Source organism: Oncorhynchus clarkii, chromosome 19, assembly GCF_045791955.1.
Source record: "Oncorhynchus clarkii lewisi isolate Uvic-CL-2024 chromosome 19, UVic_Ocla_1.0, whole genome shotgun sequence".
Classification (NCBI taxonomy): domain Eukaryota; kingdom Metazoa; phylum Chordata; class Actinopteri; order Salmoniformes; family Salmonidae; genus Oncorhynchus; species Oncorhynchus clarkii.
This window is the reverse complement of record NC_092165.1, coordinates 222,501-244,907: the sequence shown is the minus strand read 5'-3', so window position 1 is coordinate 244,907 and position 22,407 is coordinate 222,501. Positions and strand designations below refer to the sequence as shown.

At 44.9% G+C, this 22,407-nt stretch overlaps 1 protein-coding gene across 2 annotated transcripts in view; it reads left to right on the top strand.

The window, feature by feature from the left end:
* The window catches only part of LOC139374071 (bifunctional heparan sulfate N-deacetylase/N-sulfotransferase 4-like), a 57,999-nt gene that overhangs the window by 21,778 nt on the left and 13,814 nt on the right, over window positions 1-22,407 (top strand). For both annotated transcript variants that reach the window (XM_071115054.1, XM_071115053.1), the window contains exons 9-10: window positions 17,504-17,686; window positions 17,866-17,962. In XM_071115054.1, coding sequence (XP_070971155.1) covers window positions 17,504-17,686; window positions 17,866-17,962 — 280 coding nt within the window. The remainder of the gene's footprint in view (window positions 1-17,503; window positions 17,687-17,865; window positions 17,963-22,407) is intronic.

The window sequence follows — 22,407 nt, the reverse complement described above, 5'->3', positions numbered from 1 at the left end:
GTTCTTGCCATAATATGTGACTGACCTTCCTGTCTTAAAGTGATGATGGACTGTTGTTTCTCTTTGCTTATCTGAGCTGTTCTTGCCATAATATGTGACTGACCGACTCAAAATATTAAATTCGTTTTTTTTACACTGGATAAAAGTAGAGACTCAGAGATACAAAATGGTATATCATACACTGCCTTTTTGAGGAAAATTGGGAAAGTTATTCTGCTTTGAAAGTTGATAAACTTGTAAACAAATTTTTTGAGAAAATGGCCTTTGAATGTTTTGGTAAGAGAGAGCTCGTTGTCTAAACCCATTCAGCATCGTTCACACCCTCTAAAGCTTTAGCCCCACCCATTCGGCATCGTTCACACCCTCTAAAGCTTTAGCCCCACCCATTCGGCATCGTTCACACCCTCTAAAGCTTTAGCCCCACCCATTCGGCATCGTTCACACCCTCTAAAGCTTTAGCCCCACCCATTCGGCATCGTTCACACCCTCTAAAGCTTTAGCCTCACCCATTCAGCATCGTTCACACCCTCTAAAGCTTTAGCCCCACCCATTCAGCATCGTTCACACCCTCTAAGCTTTAGCCCCACCCATTCAGCATCGTTCACACCCTCTAAGCTTTAGCCCCACCCATTCAGCATCATTCACACCCTCTAAAGCTTTAGCCCCACCCATTCAGCATCGTTCACACCCTCTAAAGCTTTAGCCCCACCCATTCAGCATTGTTCACACCCTCTAAAGCTTTAGCCCCACCCATTCAGCATCGTTCACACCCTCTAAAGCTTTAGCCCCACCCATTCAGCATCGTTCACACCCTCTAAAGCTTTAGCCCCACCCATTCAGCATCGTTCACACCCTCTAAAGCTTTAGCCCCACCCATTCAGCATCGTTCACACCCTCTAAAGCTTTAGCCCCACCCATTCAGAATCGTTCACACCCTCTAAAGCTTTAGCCCCACCCTTCTCTTTAAGGAATCACATGAGAGGCCATGTGCTAAACAGTGAGTATTGGCGGGTGGTAGCCTAGTGGTTAGAGCGTTGGACTAATGACTTAAAAGTTGCACGATCGAATCTCTGAGCCGACAAGGGAAAGATCTGTCGTTCAGCCCCTGAACAAGGCAGTTAACCCACTGTTCCTAGACCAGTTAACCCACTGTTCCCCTGAACAAGGCAGTTAACCCACTGTTCCTAGACCATTTAACCCACTGTTCCTAGACCAGTTAACCCACTGTTCCTAGACCAGTTAACCCACTGTTCCTAGACCAGTTAACCAGCTGTTCCACTGTTCCTAGACCAGTTTAACCCACTGTTCCTAGACCAGTTAACCCACTGTTCCTAGACCAGTTAACCCACTGTTCCTAGACCAGTTAACCAGCTGTTCCACTGTTCCTAGACCAGTTTAACCCACTGTTCCTAGACCAGTTAACCCACTGTTCCTAGACCAGTTAACCCACTGTTCCTAGACCAGTTAACCCACTGTTCCTAGACCAGTTTAACCCACTGTTCCTAGACCAGTTTAACCCACTGTTCCTAGAACCAGTTAACCCACTGTTCCTAGACCAGTTAACCCACTGTTCCTAGACCAGTTAACCAGCTGTTCCACTGTTCCTAGACCAGTTTACCCACTGTTCCACTGTTCCTAGACCAGTTAACCCACTGTTCCTAGACCAGTTAACCCACTGTTCCTAGACCAGTTGACCAGCTGTTCCACTGTTCCTAGACCAGTTTACCCACTGTTCCTAGACCAGTTTACCCACTGTTCCTAGACCAGTTAACCCACTGTTCCTAGACCAGTTAACCCACTGTTCCTAGACCAGTTAACCAGCTGTTCCACTGTTCCTAGACCAGTTTAATCCACTGTTCCTAGACCAGTTAACCCACTGTTCCTAGACCAGTTTACCCACTGTTCCTAGACCAGTTTACCCACTGTTCCTAGACCAGTTAACCCACTGTTCCTAGACCAGTTAACCCACTGTTCCTAGACCAGTTTACCCACTGTTCCTAGACCAGTTAACCCACTGTTCCTAGACCAGTTAACCCACTGTTTCTAGACCAGTTAACCAGCTGTTCCACTGTTCCTAGACCAGTTTACCCACTGTTCCACTATTCCTAGACCAGTTAACCCACTGTTCCTAGACCAGTTAACCCACTGTTCCACTGTTCCTAGACCAGTTAACCCACTGTTCCACTGTTCCTAGACCAGTTAACCCACTGTTCCACTGTTCCTAGACCAGTTTACCCACTGTTCCTAGACCAGTTAACCCACTGTTCCACTGTTCCTAGACCAGTTTACCCACTGTTCCTAGACCAGTTAACCCACTGTTCCTAGACCAGTTAACCCACTGTTCCTAGACCAGTTAACCAGCTGTTCCACTGTTCCTAGACCAGTTTACCCACTGTTCCACTGTTCCTAGACCAGATAACCCACTGTTCCACTGTTCCTAGACCAGTCCTAGGCCCGTTGTTTTCCAAACTCTGCTGATCGCCGTGTCTTCCCCGTCACTGTCATCAGAAGACCACAATATCTTCTTCAATTCAGAATGTTTTTACTTAAATCAGAGATTTCCTCATCGTCTGATTCATTTTTAGAAACGGTTTGACTGGTACTGTATTTACAGTAGAAAGGGTTTGACTGGTAGGGTATTTACTGTAGAAAGGGTTTGACTGGTAGGGTATTTACAGTAGAAAGGGTTTGACTGGTAGGGTATTTACAGTAGAAAGGGTTTGACTGGTAGTGTATTTACAGTAGAAAGGGTTTGACTGGAAGGGTATTTACAGTAGAAAGGGTTTGACTGGTAGGGTATTTACAGTAGAAAGGGTTTGACTGGTACTGTATTTACAGTAGAAAGGGTTTGACTGGTAGTGTATTTACTGTAGAAAGGGTTTGACTGGTAGTGTATTTACTGTAGAAAGGGTTTGACTGGTAGTGTATTTACTGTAGAAAGGGTTTGACTGGTAGTGTATTTACAGTAGAAAGGGTTTGACTGGTAGTGTATTTACTGTAGAAAGGGTTTGACTGGTAGTGTATTTACTGTAGAAAGGGTTTGACTGGTAGTGTATTTACAGTAGAAAGGGTTTGACTGGTAGTGTATTTACAGTAGAAAGGGTTTGACTGGTAGTGTATTTACTGTAGAAAGGGTTTGACTGGTAGTTTATTTACAGTAGAAAGGGTTTGACTGGTAGTGTATTTACTGTAGAAAGGGTTTGACTGGTAGTGTATTTACAGTAGAAAGGGTTTGACTGGTAGTGTATTTACAGTAGAAAGGGTTTGACTGGTAGTGTATTTACTGTAGAAAGGGTTTGACTGGTAGTGTATTTACAGTAGAAAGGGTTTGACTGGTAGTGTATTTACTGTAGAAAGGGTTTGACTCGTAGTGTATTTACTGTAGAAAGGGTTTGACTGGTAGTGTATTTACAGTAGAAAAGGGTTTGACTGGTAGTGTATTTACAGTAGAAAGGGTTTGACTGGTAGTGTATTTACTGTAGAAAGGGTTTGACTGGTAGTGTATTTACAGTAGAAAGGGTTTGACTGGTAGTGTATTTACTGTAGAAAGGGTTTGACTCGTAGTGTATTTACTGTAGAAAGGGTTTGACTGGTAGGGTATTTACAGTAGAAAGGGTTTGACTGGTAGGGTATTTACAGTAGAAAGGGTTTGACTGGTAGTGTATTTACAGTAGAAAGGGTTTGACTGGAAGGGTATTTACAGTAGAAAGGGTTTGACTGGTAGGGTATTTACAGTAGAAAGGGTTTGACTGGTACTGTATTTACAGTAGAAAGGGTTTGACTGGTAGTGTATTTACTGTAGAAAGGGTTTGACTGGTAGTGTATTTACTGTAGAAAGGGTTTGACTGGTAGTGTATTTACTGTAGAAAGGGTTTGACTGGTAGTGTATTTACAGTAGAAAGGGTTTGACTGGTAGTGTATTTACTGTAGAAAGGGTTTGACTGGTAGTGTATTTACTGTAGAAAGGGTTTGACTGGTAGTGTATTTACAGTAGAAAGGGTTTGACTGGTAGTGTATTTACAGTAGAAAGGGTTTGACTGGTAGTGTATTTACTGTAGAAAGGGTTTGACTGGTAGTTTATTTACAGTAGAAAGGGTTTGACTGGTAGTGTATTTACTGTAGAAAGGGTTTGACTGGTAGTGTATTTACAGTAGAAAGGGTTTGACTGGTAGTGTATTTACAGTAGAAAGGGTTTGACTGGTAGTGTATTTACTGTAGAAAGGGTTTGACTCGTAGTGTATTTACTGTAGAAAGGGTTTGACTGGTAGTGTATTTACAGTAGAAAAGGGTTTGACTGGTAGTGTATTTACAGTAGAAAGGGTTTGACTGGTAGTGTATTTACTGTAGAAAGGGTTTGACTGGTAGTGTATTTACAGTAGAAAGGGTTTGACTGGTAGTGTATTTACTGTAGAAAGGGTTTGACTCGTAGTGTATTTACTGTAGAAAGGGTTTGACTGGTAGGGTATTTACAGTAGAAAGGGTTTGACTGGTAGGGTATTTACAGTAGAAAGGGTTTGACTGGTAGTGTATTTACAGTAGAAAGGGTTTGACTGGAAGGGTATTTACAGTAGAAAGGGTTTGACTGGTAGGGTATTTACAGTAGAAAGGGTTTGACTGGTACTGTATTTACAGTAGAAAGGGTTTGACTGGTAGTGTATTTACTGTAGAAAGGGTTTGACTGGTAGTGTATTTACTGTAGAAAGGGTTTGACTGGTAGTGTATTTACTGTAGAAAGGGTTTGACTGGTAGTGTATTTACAGTAGAAAGGGTTTGACTGGTAGTGTATTTACTGTAGAAAGGGTTTGACTGGTAGTGTATTTACTGTAGAAAGGGTTTGACTGGTAGTGTATTTACAGTAGAAAGGGTTTGACTGGTAGTGTATTTACTGTAGAAAGGGTTTGACTGGTAGGGTATTTACTGTAGAAAGGGTTTGACTGGTAGTTTATTTACAGTAGAAAGGGTTTGACTGGTAGTGTATTTACTTTAGAAAGGGTTTGACTGGTAGTGTATTTACAGTAGAAAGGGTTTGACTGGTAGTGTATTTACAGTAGAAAGGGTTTGACTGGTAGTGTATTTACTGTAGAAAGGGTTTGACTGGTAGTGTATTTACAGTAGAAAGGGTTTGACTGGTAGTGTATTTACTGTAGAAAGGGTTTGACTCGTAGTGTATTTACTGTAGAAAGGGTTTGACTGGTAGTGTATTTACAGTAGAAAAGGGTTTGACTGGTAGTGTATTTACAGTAGAAAGGGTTTGACTGGTAGTGTATTTACTGTAGAAAGGGTTTGACTGGTAGTGTATTTACAGTAGAAAGGGTTTGACTGGTAGTGTATTTACTGTAGAAAGGGTTTGACTCGTAGTGTATTTACTGTAGAAAGGGTTTGACTGGTAGTGTATTTACAGTAGAAAAGGGTTTGACTGGTAGTGTATTTACAGTAGAAAGGGTTTGACTGGTAGTGTATTTACAGTAGAAAGGGTTTAACTGGTAGTGTATTTACAGTAGAAAGGGTTTGACTCGTAGTGTATTTACTGTAGAAAGGGTTTGACTGGTAGTGTATTTACAGTAGAAAGGGTTTGACTCGTAGTGTATTTACAGTAGAAAGGGTTTGACTGGTAGTGTATTTACAGTAGAAAGGGTTTGACTGGTAGGGTATTTACTGTAGAAAGGGTTTGACTGGTAGGGTATTTACTGTAGAAAGGGTTTGACTGGTAGTGTATTTACAGTAGAAAGGGTTTGACTGGTAGTGTATTTACAGTAGAAACTGTTGACTCATGGTGTATTTACAGTAGAAAGGGTTTGGAAAAAGGTGATTGAAAGCATTAATACAAAAAACAACAAAACTAAACAAAATGGTGGACAAGTTTGTTCTTTCTAACTGCTGTTTCCATTAGTTGGAATTACATCATCAGGTCTGTTTTAGCAACACACAATAGTCTATCATTTATAGTCTTTATACTTTATATGACATTCTCACAATAAGGATTTAAATAATGAATATAATTGATCTGAAATTCTAGTAATACAAAGCTGGGACCGAGAGACTGAAAAACAGCTTCTACCTCAAGGTCATCAGACTGTTAAACAGCCACCACTAACATAGAGAGGCTGCTGCCAACACACTGACTCAACTCCAGCCACCACTAACATAGAGAGGCTGCTGCCAACACACTGACTCAACTCCAGCCACCACTAACATAGAGAGGCTGCTGCCAACACACTGACTCAACTCCAGCCACCACTAACATAGAGAGGCTGCTGCCAACACACTGACTCAACTCCAGCCACCACTAACATAGAGAGGCTGCTGCCAACACACTGACTCTCTGGCCACTTTAATAATTAAAAACTGCATGTAATAAATGTATCACTTGTCACTAAATAACGTCACTTTATATAATGTATATAATATACCCTACATTACTCATCTCATATGTATATACTGTACTCGATACCATCTACTGCATCTTGATGTAATACATGTATCACTAGCCACTTTATATAATGTTTACATACCCTACATTACTCATCTCATATGTATATACTGTACTCGATACCATCTACTGCATCTTGTCTACGCCGTTCTGTACCATCACTCATCCATATGCACATATTCTTTATCCCTTTACACTTGTGTGTATAAGGTAGTAGTTTTGGAATTGTTGGGTTAGATTACTCGTTGGTTATTACTGCATTGTCAGAACTAGAAGCACAAGCATTTCGCTACACTCGCATTAACATCTGCTAACCATGTGACCAATGACATCTGCTAACCATGTGACCAATAACATCTGTTAACCATGTGACCAATAACATCTGTATTTATATAGCCCTTCGTACATCAGCTGATATCTCAAAGTGCTGTACAGAAACCCAGCCTAAAACCCCAAACAGCAAACAATGCAGGTGTAGAAGCACGGTGGCTAGGAAAAACTCCCTAGAAAGGCCAATAACATCTGCTAACCATGTGACCTATAAAGTTGGATGTGATTTGATGTTCTGGACCTACCAGTCATCTTGATTTAGTATTTGAAGAATCTCAAATATAAAATAGCATTTCGCTTCACCTGCAGTAACATCAATAACCAATACAATTTGATTTGATTTAGTGACGATGTTAACAGAGACGTGACGTGACTTAATCCCACTGAACATGACACGTGTGTGTGTGTGTGTGTGTGTGTGTGTGTGTGTGTGTGTGTGTGTGTGTGTGTGTTCTAGCGAAATGCTTCATAATGACAACTAGGTCAGGATGAAATTGGAGAGAAAGAAATTAACAGAATGTTTGAAAAAAAGAGAGGAGAGGGAGAGTGGGGGAGAGAAAGAATGAGAGAGAGAGAGGTAGAAGATAAATATACTGTATATATGTTTGAAAAAGAGGGAGGGAGGGAGGGAGGGAGGGAGGGAGGGAGGGAGGGAGGGAGGGAGGGAGGGAGGGAGGGAGGGAGGGAGGGAGGGAGGGATGTGGCTCAGTGCAGAGAGAGAGAGAGAGACAGAGAGAGAGGTGTGTCTCAGCGCAAAGAGAGAGAGAGAGATGTGGCTCAGTGCAGAGAGAGAGAGAGAGAAAGATGTGGCTCAGTGCAGAGAGAGATGTGGCTCAGTGCAGAGAGAGAGAGAGGTGTGGCTCAGTGCAGAGAGAGAGAGAGATGTGGCTCAGCGCAGAGATAGAGAGGTGTGGCTCAGTGCAGAGAGAGAGAGATGTGGCTCAGTGCAGAGAGAGAGAGAGAGAGATGTGGCTCAGTGCAGAGAGATAGAGAGATGTGGCTCAGTGCAGAGAGATAGAGAGATGTGGCTCAGTGCAGAGGGAGAGAGATGTGGCTCAGTGCAGAGAGAGAGAGAGATGTGGCTCAGCGCAGAGAGAGAGAGGTGTGTCTCAGTGCACAGAGAGAGAGATATGGCTCAGTGCAGAGAGAGAGATGTGGCTCAGTGGCTCAACTCTCTCTGTTAAACAGCCACCACTAACATAGAGAGGCTGCTGCCAACACACTGACTCAACTCTCTCTGTTAAACAGCCACCACTAACATAGAGAGGCTGCTGCCAACACACTGACTCAACTCTCTCTGTTAAACAGCCACCACTAACATAGAGAGGCTGCTGCCAACACACTGACTCAACTCCAGCCACCACTAACATAGAGAGGCTGCTGCCAACACACTGACTCAACTCCAGCCACTTTAATAATTAAAAACTGCATGTAATAAATGTATCATTTGTCACTAAATAACGTCACTTTATATAATGTATATAATATACCCTACATTACTCATCTCATATGTATATACTGTACTCGATACCATCTACTGCATCTTGATGTAATACATGTATCACTAGCCACTTTATATAATGTTTACATACCCTACATTACTCATCTCATATGTATATACTGTACTCGATACCATCTACTGCATCTTGTCTACGCCGTTCGGCCATCACCCATCCATATGTACATATTCTTTATCCCCTTACACTTGTGTGTATAAGGTAGTAGTTTTGGAATTGTTAGTTAGATTACTCGTTGGTTATTACTGCATTGTCAGAACTAGAAGCACAAGCATTTCGCTACACTCGCATTAACATCTGCTAACCATGTGACCAATGACATCTGCTAACCATGTGACCAATGACATCTGCTAACCATGTGACCAATAACATCTGCTAACCATGTGACCAATAACATCTGCTAACCATGTGACCAATAACATCTGCTAACCATGTGACCAATAACATCTGCTAACCATGTGACCAATAACATCTGCTAACCATGTGACCTATAACATCTGCTAACCATGTGACCAATAACATCTGCTAACCATGTGACCAATAACATCTGCTAACCATGTGACCAATAACATCTGCTAACCATGTGACCAATAACATCTGCTAACCATGTGACCAATAACATCTGCTAACCATGTGACCAATAACATCTGCTAACCATGTGACCAATAACATCTGCTAACCATGTGACCAATAACATCTGCTAACCATGTGACCAATAACATCTGCTAACCATGTGACCAATAACATCTGTTAACCATGTGACCTATAACATCTGCTAACCATGTGACCAATAACATCTGCTAACCATGTGACCAATAACATCTGCTGACCATGTATATGTGACCAATAACATCTGCTAACCATGTGACTAATAAATCAAAATCAAATCAAATTTATTTTATATAGCCCTTCGTACATCAGCTGATATCTCAAAGTGCTGTACAGAAACCCAGCCTAAAACCCCAAACAGCAAGCAATGCAGGTGTAGAAGCACGGTGGCTAGGAAAAACTCCCTAGAAAGGCCAATAACATCTGCTAACCATGTGACCTATAAAGTTGGATGTGATTTGATGTTCTGGACCTACCAGTCATCTTGATTTAGTATTTGAAGAATCTCAAATATAAAATAGCATTTCGCTTCACCTGCAGTAACATCAATAACCAATACAATTTGACTTGATTTGATTTAGTGACGATGTTAACAGAGACGTGACGTGACTTAATCCCACTGAACATGACACGTGTGTGTGTGTGTGTGTGTGTGTGTGTGTGTGTGTGTGTGTGTGTGTGTTCTAGCGAAATGCTTCATAATGACAACTAGGTCAGGATGAAATTGGAGAGAAAGAAATTAACAGAATGTTTGAAAAAAAGAGAGGAGAGGGAGAGTGGGGGAGAGAAAGAATGAGAGAGAGAGGTAGAAGATAAATATACTGTATATATGTTTGAAAAAGAGGGAGGGAGGGAGGGAGGGAGGGAGGGAGGGAGGGAGGGAGGGAGGGAGGGAGGGAGGGAGGGAGGGAGGGAGGGAGGGAGGGAGGGAGGGAGGGAGGGAGGGAGGGATGTGGCTCAGTGCAGAGAGAGAGAGACAGAGAGAGAGGTGTGTCTCAGCGCAAAGAGAGAGAGAGAGATGTGGCTCAGTGCAGAGAGAGAGAGAGAGAAAGATGTGGCTCAGTGCAGAGAGAGATGTGGCTCAGTGCAGAGAGAGAGAGAGGTGTGGCTCAGTGCAGAGAGAGAGAGAGATGTGGCTCAGCGCAGAGATAGAGAGGTGTGGCTCAGTGCAGAGAGAGAGAGATGTGGCTCAGTGCAGAGAGAGAGAGAGAGATGTGGCTCAGTGCAGAGAGATAGAGAGATGTGGCTCAGTGCAGAGAGATAGAGAGATGTGGCTCAGTGCAGAGGGAGAGAGATGTGGCTCAGTGCAGAGAGAGAGAGAGATGTGGCTCAGCGCAGAGAGAGAGAGGTGTGTCTCAGTGCACAGAGAGAGAGATATGGCTCAGTGCAGAGAGAGAGATGTGGCTCAGTGCAGAGAGAGAGATGTGGATCAGTGCAGAGAGAGAGATGTGGCTCAGGGCAGAGGGAGAGATGTGGCTCAGTGCAGAGAGAGAGAGATGTGGCTCAGTGCAGAGAGAGAGAGATGTGGCTCAGTGCAGAGAGATAGAGAGATGTTGCTCAGTGCAGAGGGAGAGAGATGTGGCTCAGTGCAGAGAGAGAGAGATGTAGCTCAGTGCAGAGAGAGAGAGGTGTGACTCAGTGCAGAGAGAGAGAGAGATGTGGCTCAGTGCAGAGAGAGAGAGAGATGTGGCTTAGTGCAGAGGGAGAGAGAGATGTGGCTCAGTGCAGAGGGAGAGAGATGTGGCTCAGTGCAGAGAGAGAGAGATGTGGCTCAGTGCAGAGAGAGAGAGATGTGGCTTAGTGCAGAGGGAGAGAGAGATGTGGCTCAGTGCAGAGGGAGAGAGATGTGGCTCAGTGCAGAGAGAGAGATGTGGCTCAGTGCAGAGAGAGAGAGAGAGATGTGGCTCAGTGCAGAGAGAGAGAGAGAGATGTGGCTTAGTGCAGAGGGAGAGAGAGATGTGGCTCAGTGCAGAGAGAGAGAGATGTGGCTCAGTGCAGAGAGAGAGAGATGTGGCTCAGTGCAGAGAGAGAGATGTGGCTCAGTGCAGAGAGAGAGAGAGAGATGTGGCTCAGTGCAGAGAGAGAGAGAGAGATGTGGCTCAGCGCAGAGAAAAGAGATGTGGCTCAGCGCAGAGAGAGAGAGATGTGGCTCAGTGCAGATAGAGAGAGATGTGGCTCAGTGCAGAGAGAGAGAGATGTGGCTCAGTGCAGAGGGAGAGAGATGTGGCTCATTGCAGAGAGAGGGTTATATCCCTTTACTATCCCTTTAATATCAGATACAGTATGTTACTGTGGTCAACTATCCCTTTAATATCAGATACAGTATGTTACTGTGGTCAACTATCCCTTTAATATCAGATACAGTATGTTACTGTGGTCAACTATCCCTTTAATATCCGATACAGTATGTTACAGTAGTCAACTATCCCTTTAATATCAGATACAGTATGTTACTGTGGTCAACTATCCCTTTAATATCAGATACAGTATGTTACTGTGGTCAACTATCCCTTTAATATCAGATACAGTATGTTACTGTGGTCAACTATCCCTTTAATATCAGATACAGTATGTTACTGTGGTCAACTATCCCTTTAATATCCGATACAGTATGTTACAGTAGTCAACTATCCCTTTAATATCAGATACAGTATGTTACTGTGGTCAACTATCCCTTTAATATCAGATACAGTATGTTACTCTGGTCAACTATCCCTTTAATATCAGATACAGTATGTTACTGTGGTCAACTATCCCTTTAATATCCGATACAGTATGTTACAGTAGTCAACTATCCCTTTAATATCAAATACAGTATGTTACTGTGGTCAACTATCCCTTTAATATCAGATACAGTATGTTACTGTGGTCAACTATCCCTTTAATATCAGATACAGTATGTTACTGTGGTCAACTATCCCTTTAATATCCGATACAGTATGTTACAGTAGTCAACTATCCCTTTAATATCAGATACAGTATGTTACTGTGGTCAACTATCCCTTTAATATCAGATACAGTATGTTACTGTGGTCAACTATCCCTTTAATATCCGATACAGTATGTTACAGTAGTCAACTATCCCTTTAATATCAGATACAGTATGTTACTGTGGTCAACTATCCCTTTATAGTGGCAGATGCTCTTTTGGCACAGAGACACACACACACACACACACCTAAACACACACATACAAACACACCTAAACACACACACACACACATAAACACACACACACACACACACACACACACACACACACACACACACACACACACACACACACACACACACACACACACACACACACACACACACATACAAACACACCTAAACACACACACACACACAAAAACACACACACACACACACACACACACACACACACACACACACACACACACACACACACACACACACTACCCCATCAGTGTTCTTGTGTGATCTGTATTCCGGATCGGTTCTCTGATCCATCAAACTCTCTGTTTGTATGTACAGCAACCCTCAGCACTAAAGAGAGGCCTCTGTCACACACACACACACACACACACACACACACACACACACACACACACACACACACACACACACACACACACTCTTCTCCCACTCTGACTTTACTTAGTCTCAGTTTCTCTGCTGCCATCTGGGAGCTGTTAGGAGATCTGCAAGAAGTCTCTAGTTGCAGTCTGTAGTTTGTCTGTAGTTTACAGTCTGTAGTTTACAGTCTGTAGTTTACAGTCCGTAGTTTACAGTCTGTAGTTTACAGTCTGTAGTTTACAGTCTGTAGTTTACAGTCTGTAGTTAACAGTCTGTAGTTAGTCTGTAGTTTACAGTCTGTAGTTAGTCTGTAGTTAGTCTGTAGTAAGTCTGTAGTTACAGTCTGTAGTTAGTATGTAGTTAGTATGTAGTTAGTCTGTAGTTTAGTCTGTAGTTTACAGTCTGTGGTTAGTCTGTAGTTACGGTCTGTAGTTGCGGTCCGTAGTTGCGGTCCGTAGTTGCGGTCCGTAGTTGCGGTCTGTAGTTGCAGTCTGAAGTTAGTCTGTAGTTGCAGTGTGTAGTTGTAGTCTGTAGTTGCGGTCCGTAGTTGCAGTCTGTAGTTGCAGTCTGAAGTTAGTCTGTAGTTGCAGTGTGTAGTTGTAGTCTGTAGTTGCAGTCTGTAGTTACGGTCTGTAGTTACGGTCTGTAGTTGCGGTCTGTAGTTGCTGGCATCCTGGCACCGATCCAATGGTTTTAGATGAGTGGGGAGTAGAGTAGACTTCAGGAGGAAGGGAACATCACGGGGTGAACTAGGACTTCTATATTCAGATGAAACATCACAGGGTGAACTAGGACTTCTATATTCAGATGAAACATGACAGGGTGAACTAGGACTTCTATATTCAGATGATGAGTGGGGAGTAGAGTAGAATTCAGGAGGAAGGGACCATCACCGGGTGAACTAGGACTTCTATATTCAGATGAAACATCACAGGGTGAACTAGGACTTCTATATTCAGATGAAACATCACAGGGTGAACTAGGACTTCTATATTCAGATGAAACATCACAGGGTGAATTAGGACTTCTATATTCAGATGATGAGTGGGGAGTAGAGTAGACTTCAGGAGGAAGGGAACATCACAGGGTGAACTAGGACTTCTATATTCAGATGATGAGTGGGGAGTAGAGTAGAATTCAGGAGGAAGGGACCATCACAGGGTGAACTAGGACTTCTATATTCAGATGAAACATCACAGGGTGAACTAGGACTTCTATATTCAGATGAAACATGACAGGGTGAACTAGGACTTCTATATTCAGATGATGAGTGGGGAGTAGAGTAGACTTCAGGGGGAAGGGAACATCACAGGGTGAACTAGGACTTCTATATTCAGATGATGAGTGGGGAGTAGAGTAGAATTCAGGAGGAAGGGAACATCACAGGGTGAACTAGGACTTCTATATTCAGATGGAACATCACAGGGTGAACTAGGACTTCTATATTCAGATGATGAGTGGGGAGTAGAGTAGACTTCAGGAGGAAGGGAACATCACAGGGTGAACTAGGACTTCTATATTCAGATGATGAGTGGGGAGTAGAGTAGAATTCAGGAGGAAGGGACCATCACAGGGTGAACTAGGACTTCTATATTCAGATGAAACATCACAGGGTGAACTAGGACTTCTATATTCAGATGATGAGTGGGGAGTAGAGTAGACTTCAGGAGGAAGGGAACATCACAGGGTGAACTAGGACTTCTATATTCAGATGATGAGTGGGGAGTAGAGTAGACTTCAGGAGGAAGGGAACATCACATGGTGAACTAGGACTTCTATATTCAGATGATGAGTGGGGAGTAGAGTAGAATTCAGGAGGAAGGGACCATCACAGGGTGAACTAGGACTTCTATATTCAGATGGAACATCACAGGGTGAACTAGGACTTCTATATTCAGATGAAACATCACAGGGTGAACTAGGACTTCTATATTCAGATGATGAGTGGGGAGTAGAGTAGACTTCAGGAGGAAGGGAACATCACAGGGTGAACTAGGACTTCTATATTCAGATGAAACATCACAGGGTGAACTAGGACTTCTATATTCAGATGATGAGTGGGGAGTAGAGTAGACTTCAGGAGGAAGGGAACATCACGGGGTGAACTAGGACTTCTATATTCAGATTAAACATCACAGGGTGAACTAGGACTTCTATATTCAGATGAAACATCACAGGGTGAACTAGGACTTCTATATTCAGATGGAACATCACAGGGTGAACTAGGACTTCTATATTCAGATGGAACATCACAGGGTGAACTAGGACTTCTATATTCAGATGATGAGTGGGGAGTAGAGTAGACTTCAGGAGGAAGGGAACATCACGGGGTGAACTAGGACTTCTATATTCAGATGAAACATCACAGGGTGAACTAGGACTTCTATATTCAGATGAAACATGACAGGGTGAACTAGGACTTCTATATTCAAATGAAACATGACAGGGTGAACTAGGACTTCTATATTCAGATGGAACATGACAGGGTGAACTAGGACTTCTATATTCAGATGATGAGTGGGGAGTAGAGTAGACTTCAGGAGGAAGGGAACATCACAGGGTGAACTAGGACTTCTATATTCAGATGATGAGTGGGGAGTAGAGTAGACTTCAGGAGGAAGGGAACATCACAGGGTGAACTAGGACTTCTATATTCAGATGATGAGTGGGGAGTAGAGTAGACTTCAGGAGGAAGGGAACATCACAGGGTGAACTAGGACTTCTATATTCAGATGATGAGTGGGGAGTAGAGTAGACTTCAGGAGGAAGGGACCATCACAGGGTGAACTAGGACTTCTATATTCAGATGGAACATGACAGGGTGAACTAGGACTTCTATATTCAGATGATGAGTGGGGAGTAGAGTAGACTTCAGGAGGAAGGGAACATCATGGGGTGAACTAGGACTTCTATATTCAGATGATGAGTGGGGAGTAGACTTCAGGAGGAAGGGACCATCACGGGGTGAACTAGGACTTCTATATTCAGATGGAACATCACAGGGTGAACTAGGACTTCTATATTCAGATGATGAGTGGGGAGTAGAGTAGAATTCAGGAGGAAGGGAACATGACAGGGTGAACTAGGACTTCTATATTCAGATGATGAGTGGGGAGTAGAGTAGAATTCAGGAGGAAGGGAACATCACAGGGTGAACTAGGACTTCTATATTCAGATGGAACATCACAGGGTGAACTAGGACTTCTATATTCAGATGGAACATCACAGGGTGAACTAGGACTTCTATATTCAGATGGAACATCACAGGGTGAACTAGGACTTCTATATTCAGATGAAACATCACGGGGTGAACTAGGACTTCTATATTCAGATGATGAGTGGGGAGTAGAGTAGAATTCAGGAGGAAGGGACCATCACAGGGTGAACTAGGACTTCTATATTCAGATGAAACATCACAGGGTGAACTAGGACTTCTATATTCAGATGAAACATCACAGGGTGAACTAGGACTTCTATATTCAGATGAAACATCACAGGGTGAACTAGGACTTCTATATTCAGATGATGAGTGGGGAGTAGAGTAGACTTCAGGAGGAAGGGAACATCACAGGGTGAACTAGGACTTCTATATTCAGATGATGAGTGGGGAGTAGAGTAGAATTCAGGAGGAAGGGACCATCACAGGGTGAACTAGGACTTCTATATTCAGATGAAACATCACAGGGTGAACTAGGACTTCTATATTCAGATGAAACATGACAGGGTGAACTAGGACTTCTATATTCAGATGATGAGTGGGGAGTAGAGTAGACTTCAGGAGGAAGGGAACATCACAGGGTGAACTAGGACTTCTATATTCAGATGAAACATCACAGGGTGAACTAGGACTTCTATATTCAGATGAAACATCACAGGGTGAACTAGGACTTCTATATTCAGATGGAACATGACAGGGTGAACTAGGACTTCTATATTCAGATGGAACATGACAGGGTGAACTAGGACTTCTATATTCAGATGGAACATGACAGGGTGAACTAGGACTTCTATATTCAGATGGAACATGACAGGGTGAACTAGGACTTCTATATTCAGATGAAACATGACAGGGTGAACTAGGACTTCTACATTCAGATGAAACATGACAGGGTGAACTAGGACTTCTATATTCAGATGAAACATCACAGGGTGAACTAGGACTTCTATATTCAGATGGAACATGACAGGGTGAACTAGGACTTCTATATTCAGATGATGAGTGGGGAGTAGAGTAGACTTCAGGAGGAAGGGAACATCACGGGGTGAACTAGGACTTCTATATTCAGATGATGAGTGGGGAGTAGAGTAGACTTCAGGAGGAAGGGAACATCACGGGGTGAACTAGGACTTCTATATTCAGATGGAACATGACAGGGTGAACTAGGACTTCTATATTCAGATGGAACATGACAGGGTGAACTAGGACTTCTATATGCAGATGAAACATCACAGGGTGAACTAGGACTTCTATATTCAGATGGAACATGACAGGGTGAACTAGGACTTCTATATTCAGATGATGAGTGGGGAGTAGAGTAGACTTCAGGAGGAAGGGAACATCACGGGGTGAACTAGGACTTCTATATTCAGATGATGAGTGGGGAGTAGAGTAGACTTCAGGAGGAAGGGAACATCACGGGGTGAACTAGGACTTCTATATTCAGATGGAACATGACAGGGTGAACTAGGACTTCTATATTCAGATGGAACATCACAGGGTGAACTAGGACTTCTATATTCAGATGATGAGTGGGGAGTAGAGTAGACTTCAGGAGGAAGGGAACATCACGGGGTGAACTAGGACTTCTATATTCAGATGATGAGTGGGGAGTAGAGTAGACTTCAGGAGGAAGGGAACATCACGGGGTGAACTAGGACTTCTATATTCAGATGATGAGTGGGGAGTAGAGTAGACTTCAGGAGGAAGGGAACATCACAGGGTGAACTAGGACTTCTATATTCAGATGGAACATGACAGGGTGAACTAGGACTTCTATATTCAGATGATGAGGAAATAGTTGTTGAATTCAACAGTGGAGTCAACTTCCTTATTCCTGTGTGTCCTCCCCCCTTCCAGATCAGTGTGTTTATGACCCACCTGTCAAACTACGGGAATGACCGTCTGGGTCTGTACACATTCCTCCACCTGGCTGACTTCCTCTCTACCTGGACACACCTCCAGCTAGACACTCTACCTCCTCTGCAGCTGGCCCAGAGATACTTCACCCTGTTCCCGCAGCAGAGACAGCCTCTCTGGCAGGTAACCTCTAACCCCTGACCCCTGACCTCCTCTACAACTGGCCCAGAAACACAGAGTTTGTGTGTGTGTGTGTGTGTGTGTGTGTGTGTGTGTGTGTGTGTGTGTGTGTGTGTGTGTGTGTGTGTGTGTGTGTGCGTGTGTGTGTGTGTGTGTGTGTGTGTGTCTCTCTCTCTCTGTAGAACCCGTGTGATGACAAGAGGCACAGAGACATCTGGTCCAAGGAGAAGACCTGTGATAGGCTGCCCAAGGCTCTCGTCATCGGACCACAGAAGACAGGTACACACACACACAAATATGCACAAACACACACACACACACACACTAGTGATGCACAGGTTGACTCCTAGTTATATCCACGGCTTGAATAGAGAGAACATTAGGGTCTGGTCTCAGATTCACAGTGTGTTTTCTATATTAGCAGGTTAGGGTCTCAGATTCACAGTGTGTTTTCTATATTAGCAGGTCAGGGTCTCAGATTCACAGTGTATTTTCTATATTAGCAGGTTAGGGTCTCAGATTCACAGTGTGTTTTCTATATTTGTCACACCCTGACCATAGTTTACTTTGTATGTTTCTATGTTTTGGTTGGTCAGGGTGTGATCTGAGTGGGCATTCTATGTTACATGTCTAGTTTGTCCAGTTCTATGTTCGGCCTGATATGGTTCTCAATCAGAGGCAGGTGTTCGTCATTGTCTCTGATTGGGAACCATATTTAGGTAGCCTGGGTTTCACTGTGTGTTTGTGGGTGATTGTTCCTGTCTATGTGTTATCACCAGATAGGCTGTTTAGGTTTTCGTTACGTTCATTACGTTCTTTATTTTGTAGTGTTTGTATTGAGTCGTGTTTTACGTTTGTTTATTAAAACATGGATCGCAATCGACACGCTGCATTTTGGTCCGACTCTCCTTCTCATACAGAAAACCGTTACAGAATCACCCACCACAAAAGGAGCAGCGCGAGGAGATGCGCAATAAGGATTTCTGGACATGGGAGGAAATCCTCGAAGGGAGAGGACCCTGGGCTAAACCAGGGGAGTGTAGCCGCCTAAAGGTGCAGCAGGAGAAGAGGCAACAGGAGCAGCCCAAAGAGGAGGTATGGACATGGGAGGACGAATTAGAAGGAAGAGGACCCTGGGCTCAGCCAGGAGAATATCGCCGCCCCAAAGAAGAACTGGAGGCGGCGAAAGCTGAGAGGCGCAGATATGAGGAGGCAGCACGACGTAGCGGATGGAAGCCTGAGAGGCAGCCCCAAAAATTTCTTGGGGGGGGACTAACCGGGAGTATGGCTACGCCAGGTAGGAGACCTGGGCAGACTCCCTGTGCTTACTGGGGGGCTAGAGAGACCGGACAGGCACCGTGTTATGCAGTGGTGCGCACGGTGTCTCCAGTGCGGGTGCATAGCCCGGTGCGGTATATTCCAGCTCCGCGTGTCGGCCGGGCTAGATTGAGCGTCGAGCCTAATGCCATGAAGCCGGCTCTACGCATCTGGTCCCCAGTGCGTCTCCTTGGGCCGGCTTACATGGCACCAGCCTTGCGCTCGGTGTCTCCGGTTCGCCTGCATAGCCCAGTGCGGGCTATTCCACCACGCCGCACTGGCAGGGCGACCGTGAGCATTCAACCAGGTAAGGTTGGGCAGGCTCGGTGCTCAAGAGCTCCAGTGCGCCTGCACGGTCCGGTTTTTCTAGTACCACCTCCACACCCCAGCCCTCCGGTAGCAGCTCCCCGCACCCGGCTTCCTGTGCGTGTCCTCGGCCCAGTACCACCAGTGCCAGCACCACGCATCAGGCCTACAGTGCGCCTTGCCTGTCCAGCGCTGTCGGAGCCCTCCTCCTCTCCAGCGCTGTCGGAGTCTCCCGCCTGTTTAGCGCTGTTAGAGCCTTCCTTCTCTACAGCGCTGCCGGAGTCTCCCGCCTGTTCAGAACTGCCAGTCTGCAAGGAGCTGCCAGTCTGCAAGGAGCTGCCAGTCTGCAAGGAGCTGCCAGTCTGCATGGAGCTGCCAGTCTGCATAGAGCTGCCAGTCTACAAGGAGCTGCCAGTCTGCATAAACCTGCCAGTCTGCAAGGAGCTGCCAGTCTGCAAGGAGCTGCCAGTCTGCATAGAGCTGCCAGTCTGCAAGGAGCTGCCAGTCTGCATAAACCTGCCAGTCTGCAAGGAGCTGCCAGTCTGCAAGGAGCCGCCAGAGCTGCCAGTCTGCAGGATGCCGCCAAAGCTGCCAGTCTGCAAGGAGCCGCCAGAGCTGCCAGTCTGCAAGGAGCCGCCAGAGCTGCCAGTTAGCATGGAGCAGCCAGAGCCGCCAGTCAGCATGGAGCAGCCAGGGCCACCAGTCAGCATGGAGCAGCCAGGGCCACCAGTCAGCATGGAGCAGCCAGGGTCGCCAGTCAGCATGGAGCAGCCAGGCAGCATGGAGCAGCCAGAGCAGCCAGTCAGCATGGAGCAGCCAGTCAGCATGGAGCAGCCAGAGCAGCCAGTCAGCATGGAGCAGCCAGAGCTGCCAGTCAGCATGGAGCAGCCAGTCAGCATGGAGCAGCCAGAGCTGCCAGTCAGCATGGAGCAGCCAGTCAGCATGGAGCAGCCAGAGCTGCCAGTCAGCATGGAGCAGCCAGTCAGCATGGAGCAGCCAGAGCTGCCAGTCGACCAGACTCTTCCAGATCTGCCAGTCGACCAGACTCTTCCAGATCTGCCAGTCGACCAGACTCTTCCAGATCTGCCAGTCGACCAGACTCTTCCAGATCTGCCAGTCGACCAGACTCTTCCAGATCTGCCAGTCGACCAGACTCTTCCAGATCTGCCAGTCGACCAGACTCTTCCAGATCTGCCAGTCGACCAGACTCTTCCAGATCTGCCAGTCGACCAGACTCTGCCAGATCTGCCAGTCGACCAGACTCTGCCAGATCTGCCAGTCAGCCAGGATCTGCCAGATCTACCAGTCAGCCAGGATCTGCCAGATCTGCCAGTCAGCCAGGATCTGCCAGATCTGCCAGTCAGCCAGGATCTGCCAGATCTGCCAGTCAGCCAGAATCTGCCAGATCTGCCAGTCAGCCAGGATCTGCCAGAACCGCCAGCCAGCCAGGATCTGCCGGATCCAACTACCTGTCTGAGCTTCCTCTCAGTACTGAGCTTCCTCTCAGTGCTGAGCTTCCTCTCAGTGCTGAGCTTCCTCTCAGTGCTGAGCTACCCATCAGTCCCGAGCTACCTCTGTCCCGAGCTGTCCTTCTGTTCCGAGCTGCCCCTCTGTCCCGAGCTGTCATTTAGGAGGGTAACCTATCTAGGGACGCTAAGGAGGTGGACTAAGACTATTATGGAGTGGGGTCCACGTCCAGCGCCAGAGCCGCCACCGCGGACAGATGCCCACCCAGACCCTCCCCTATAGGTTCAGGTTTTGCGGCCGGAGTCCGCACCTTGGGGGTGGGGTACTGTCACACCCTGACCATAGTTTACTTTGTATGTTTCTATGTTTTGGTTGGTCAGGGTGTGATCTGAGTGGGCATTCTATGTTACATGTCTAGTTTGTCCAGTTCTATGTTCGGCCTGATATGGTTCTCAATCAGAGGCAGGTGTTCGTCATTGTCTCTGATTGGGAACCATATTTAGGTAGCCTGGGTTTCACTGTGTGTTTGTGGGTGATTGTTCCTGTCTATGTGTTATCACCAGATAGGCTGTTTAGGTTTTCGTTACGTTCATTACGTTCTTTATTTTGTAGTGTTTGTATTGAGTCGTGTTTTACGTTTGTTTATTAAAACATGGATCGCAATCGACACGCTGCATTTTGGTCCGACTCTCCTTCTCATACAGAAAACCGTTACAATATTAGCAGGTTAGGGTCTCAGATTCACAGTGTGTTTTCTATATTAGCAGGTTAGGGTCTCAGATTCACAGTGTATTTTCTATATTAGCAGGTTAGGGTCTGGTCTCTGATTCACAGTGTATTTTATATATTAACAGGTTAGGGTCTCAGATTCACAGTGTGTTTTCTATATTAGCAGGTTAGGGTCTCAGATTCACAGTGTGTTTTCTATATTAGCAGGTTAGGGTCTCAGATTCACAGTGTGTTTTCTATATTAGCAGGTTAGGGTCTCAGATTCACAGTGTGTTTTCTATATTAACAGGTCAGGGTCTCAGATTCACAGTGTGTTTTCTATATTAACAGGTCAGGGTCTCAGATTCACAGTGTGTTTTCTATATTAACAGGTTAGGGTCTCAGATTCACAGTGTGTTTTCTATATTAGCAGGTTAGGGTCTCAGATTCACAGTGTGTTTTCTATATTAGCAGGTTAGGGTCTCAGATTCACAGTGTGTTTTCTATATTAGCAGGTTAGGGTCTCAGATTCACAGTGTGTTTTCTATATTAGCAGGTTAGGGTCTCAGATTCACAGTGTGTTTTCTATATTAGCAGGTTAGGGTCTCTGATTCACAGTGTGTTTTCTATATTAGCAGGTTAGGGTCTGGTCTCAGATTCACAGTGTGTTTTCTATATTAGCAGGTTAGGGTCTCAGATTCACAGTGTGTTTTCTATATTAGCAGGTTAGGGTCTCAGATTCACAGTGTGTTTTCTATATTAGCAGGTTAGGGTCTCAGATTCACAGTGTGTTTTCTATATTAGCAGGTTAGGGTCTCAGATTCACAGTGTATTTTCTATATTAGCAGGTTAGGGTCTCAGATTCACAGTGTGTTTTCTATATTAGCAGGTTAGGGTCTCAGATTCACAGTGTGTTTTCTATATTA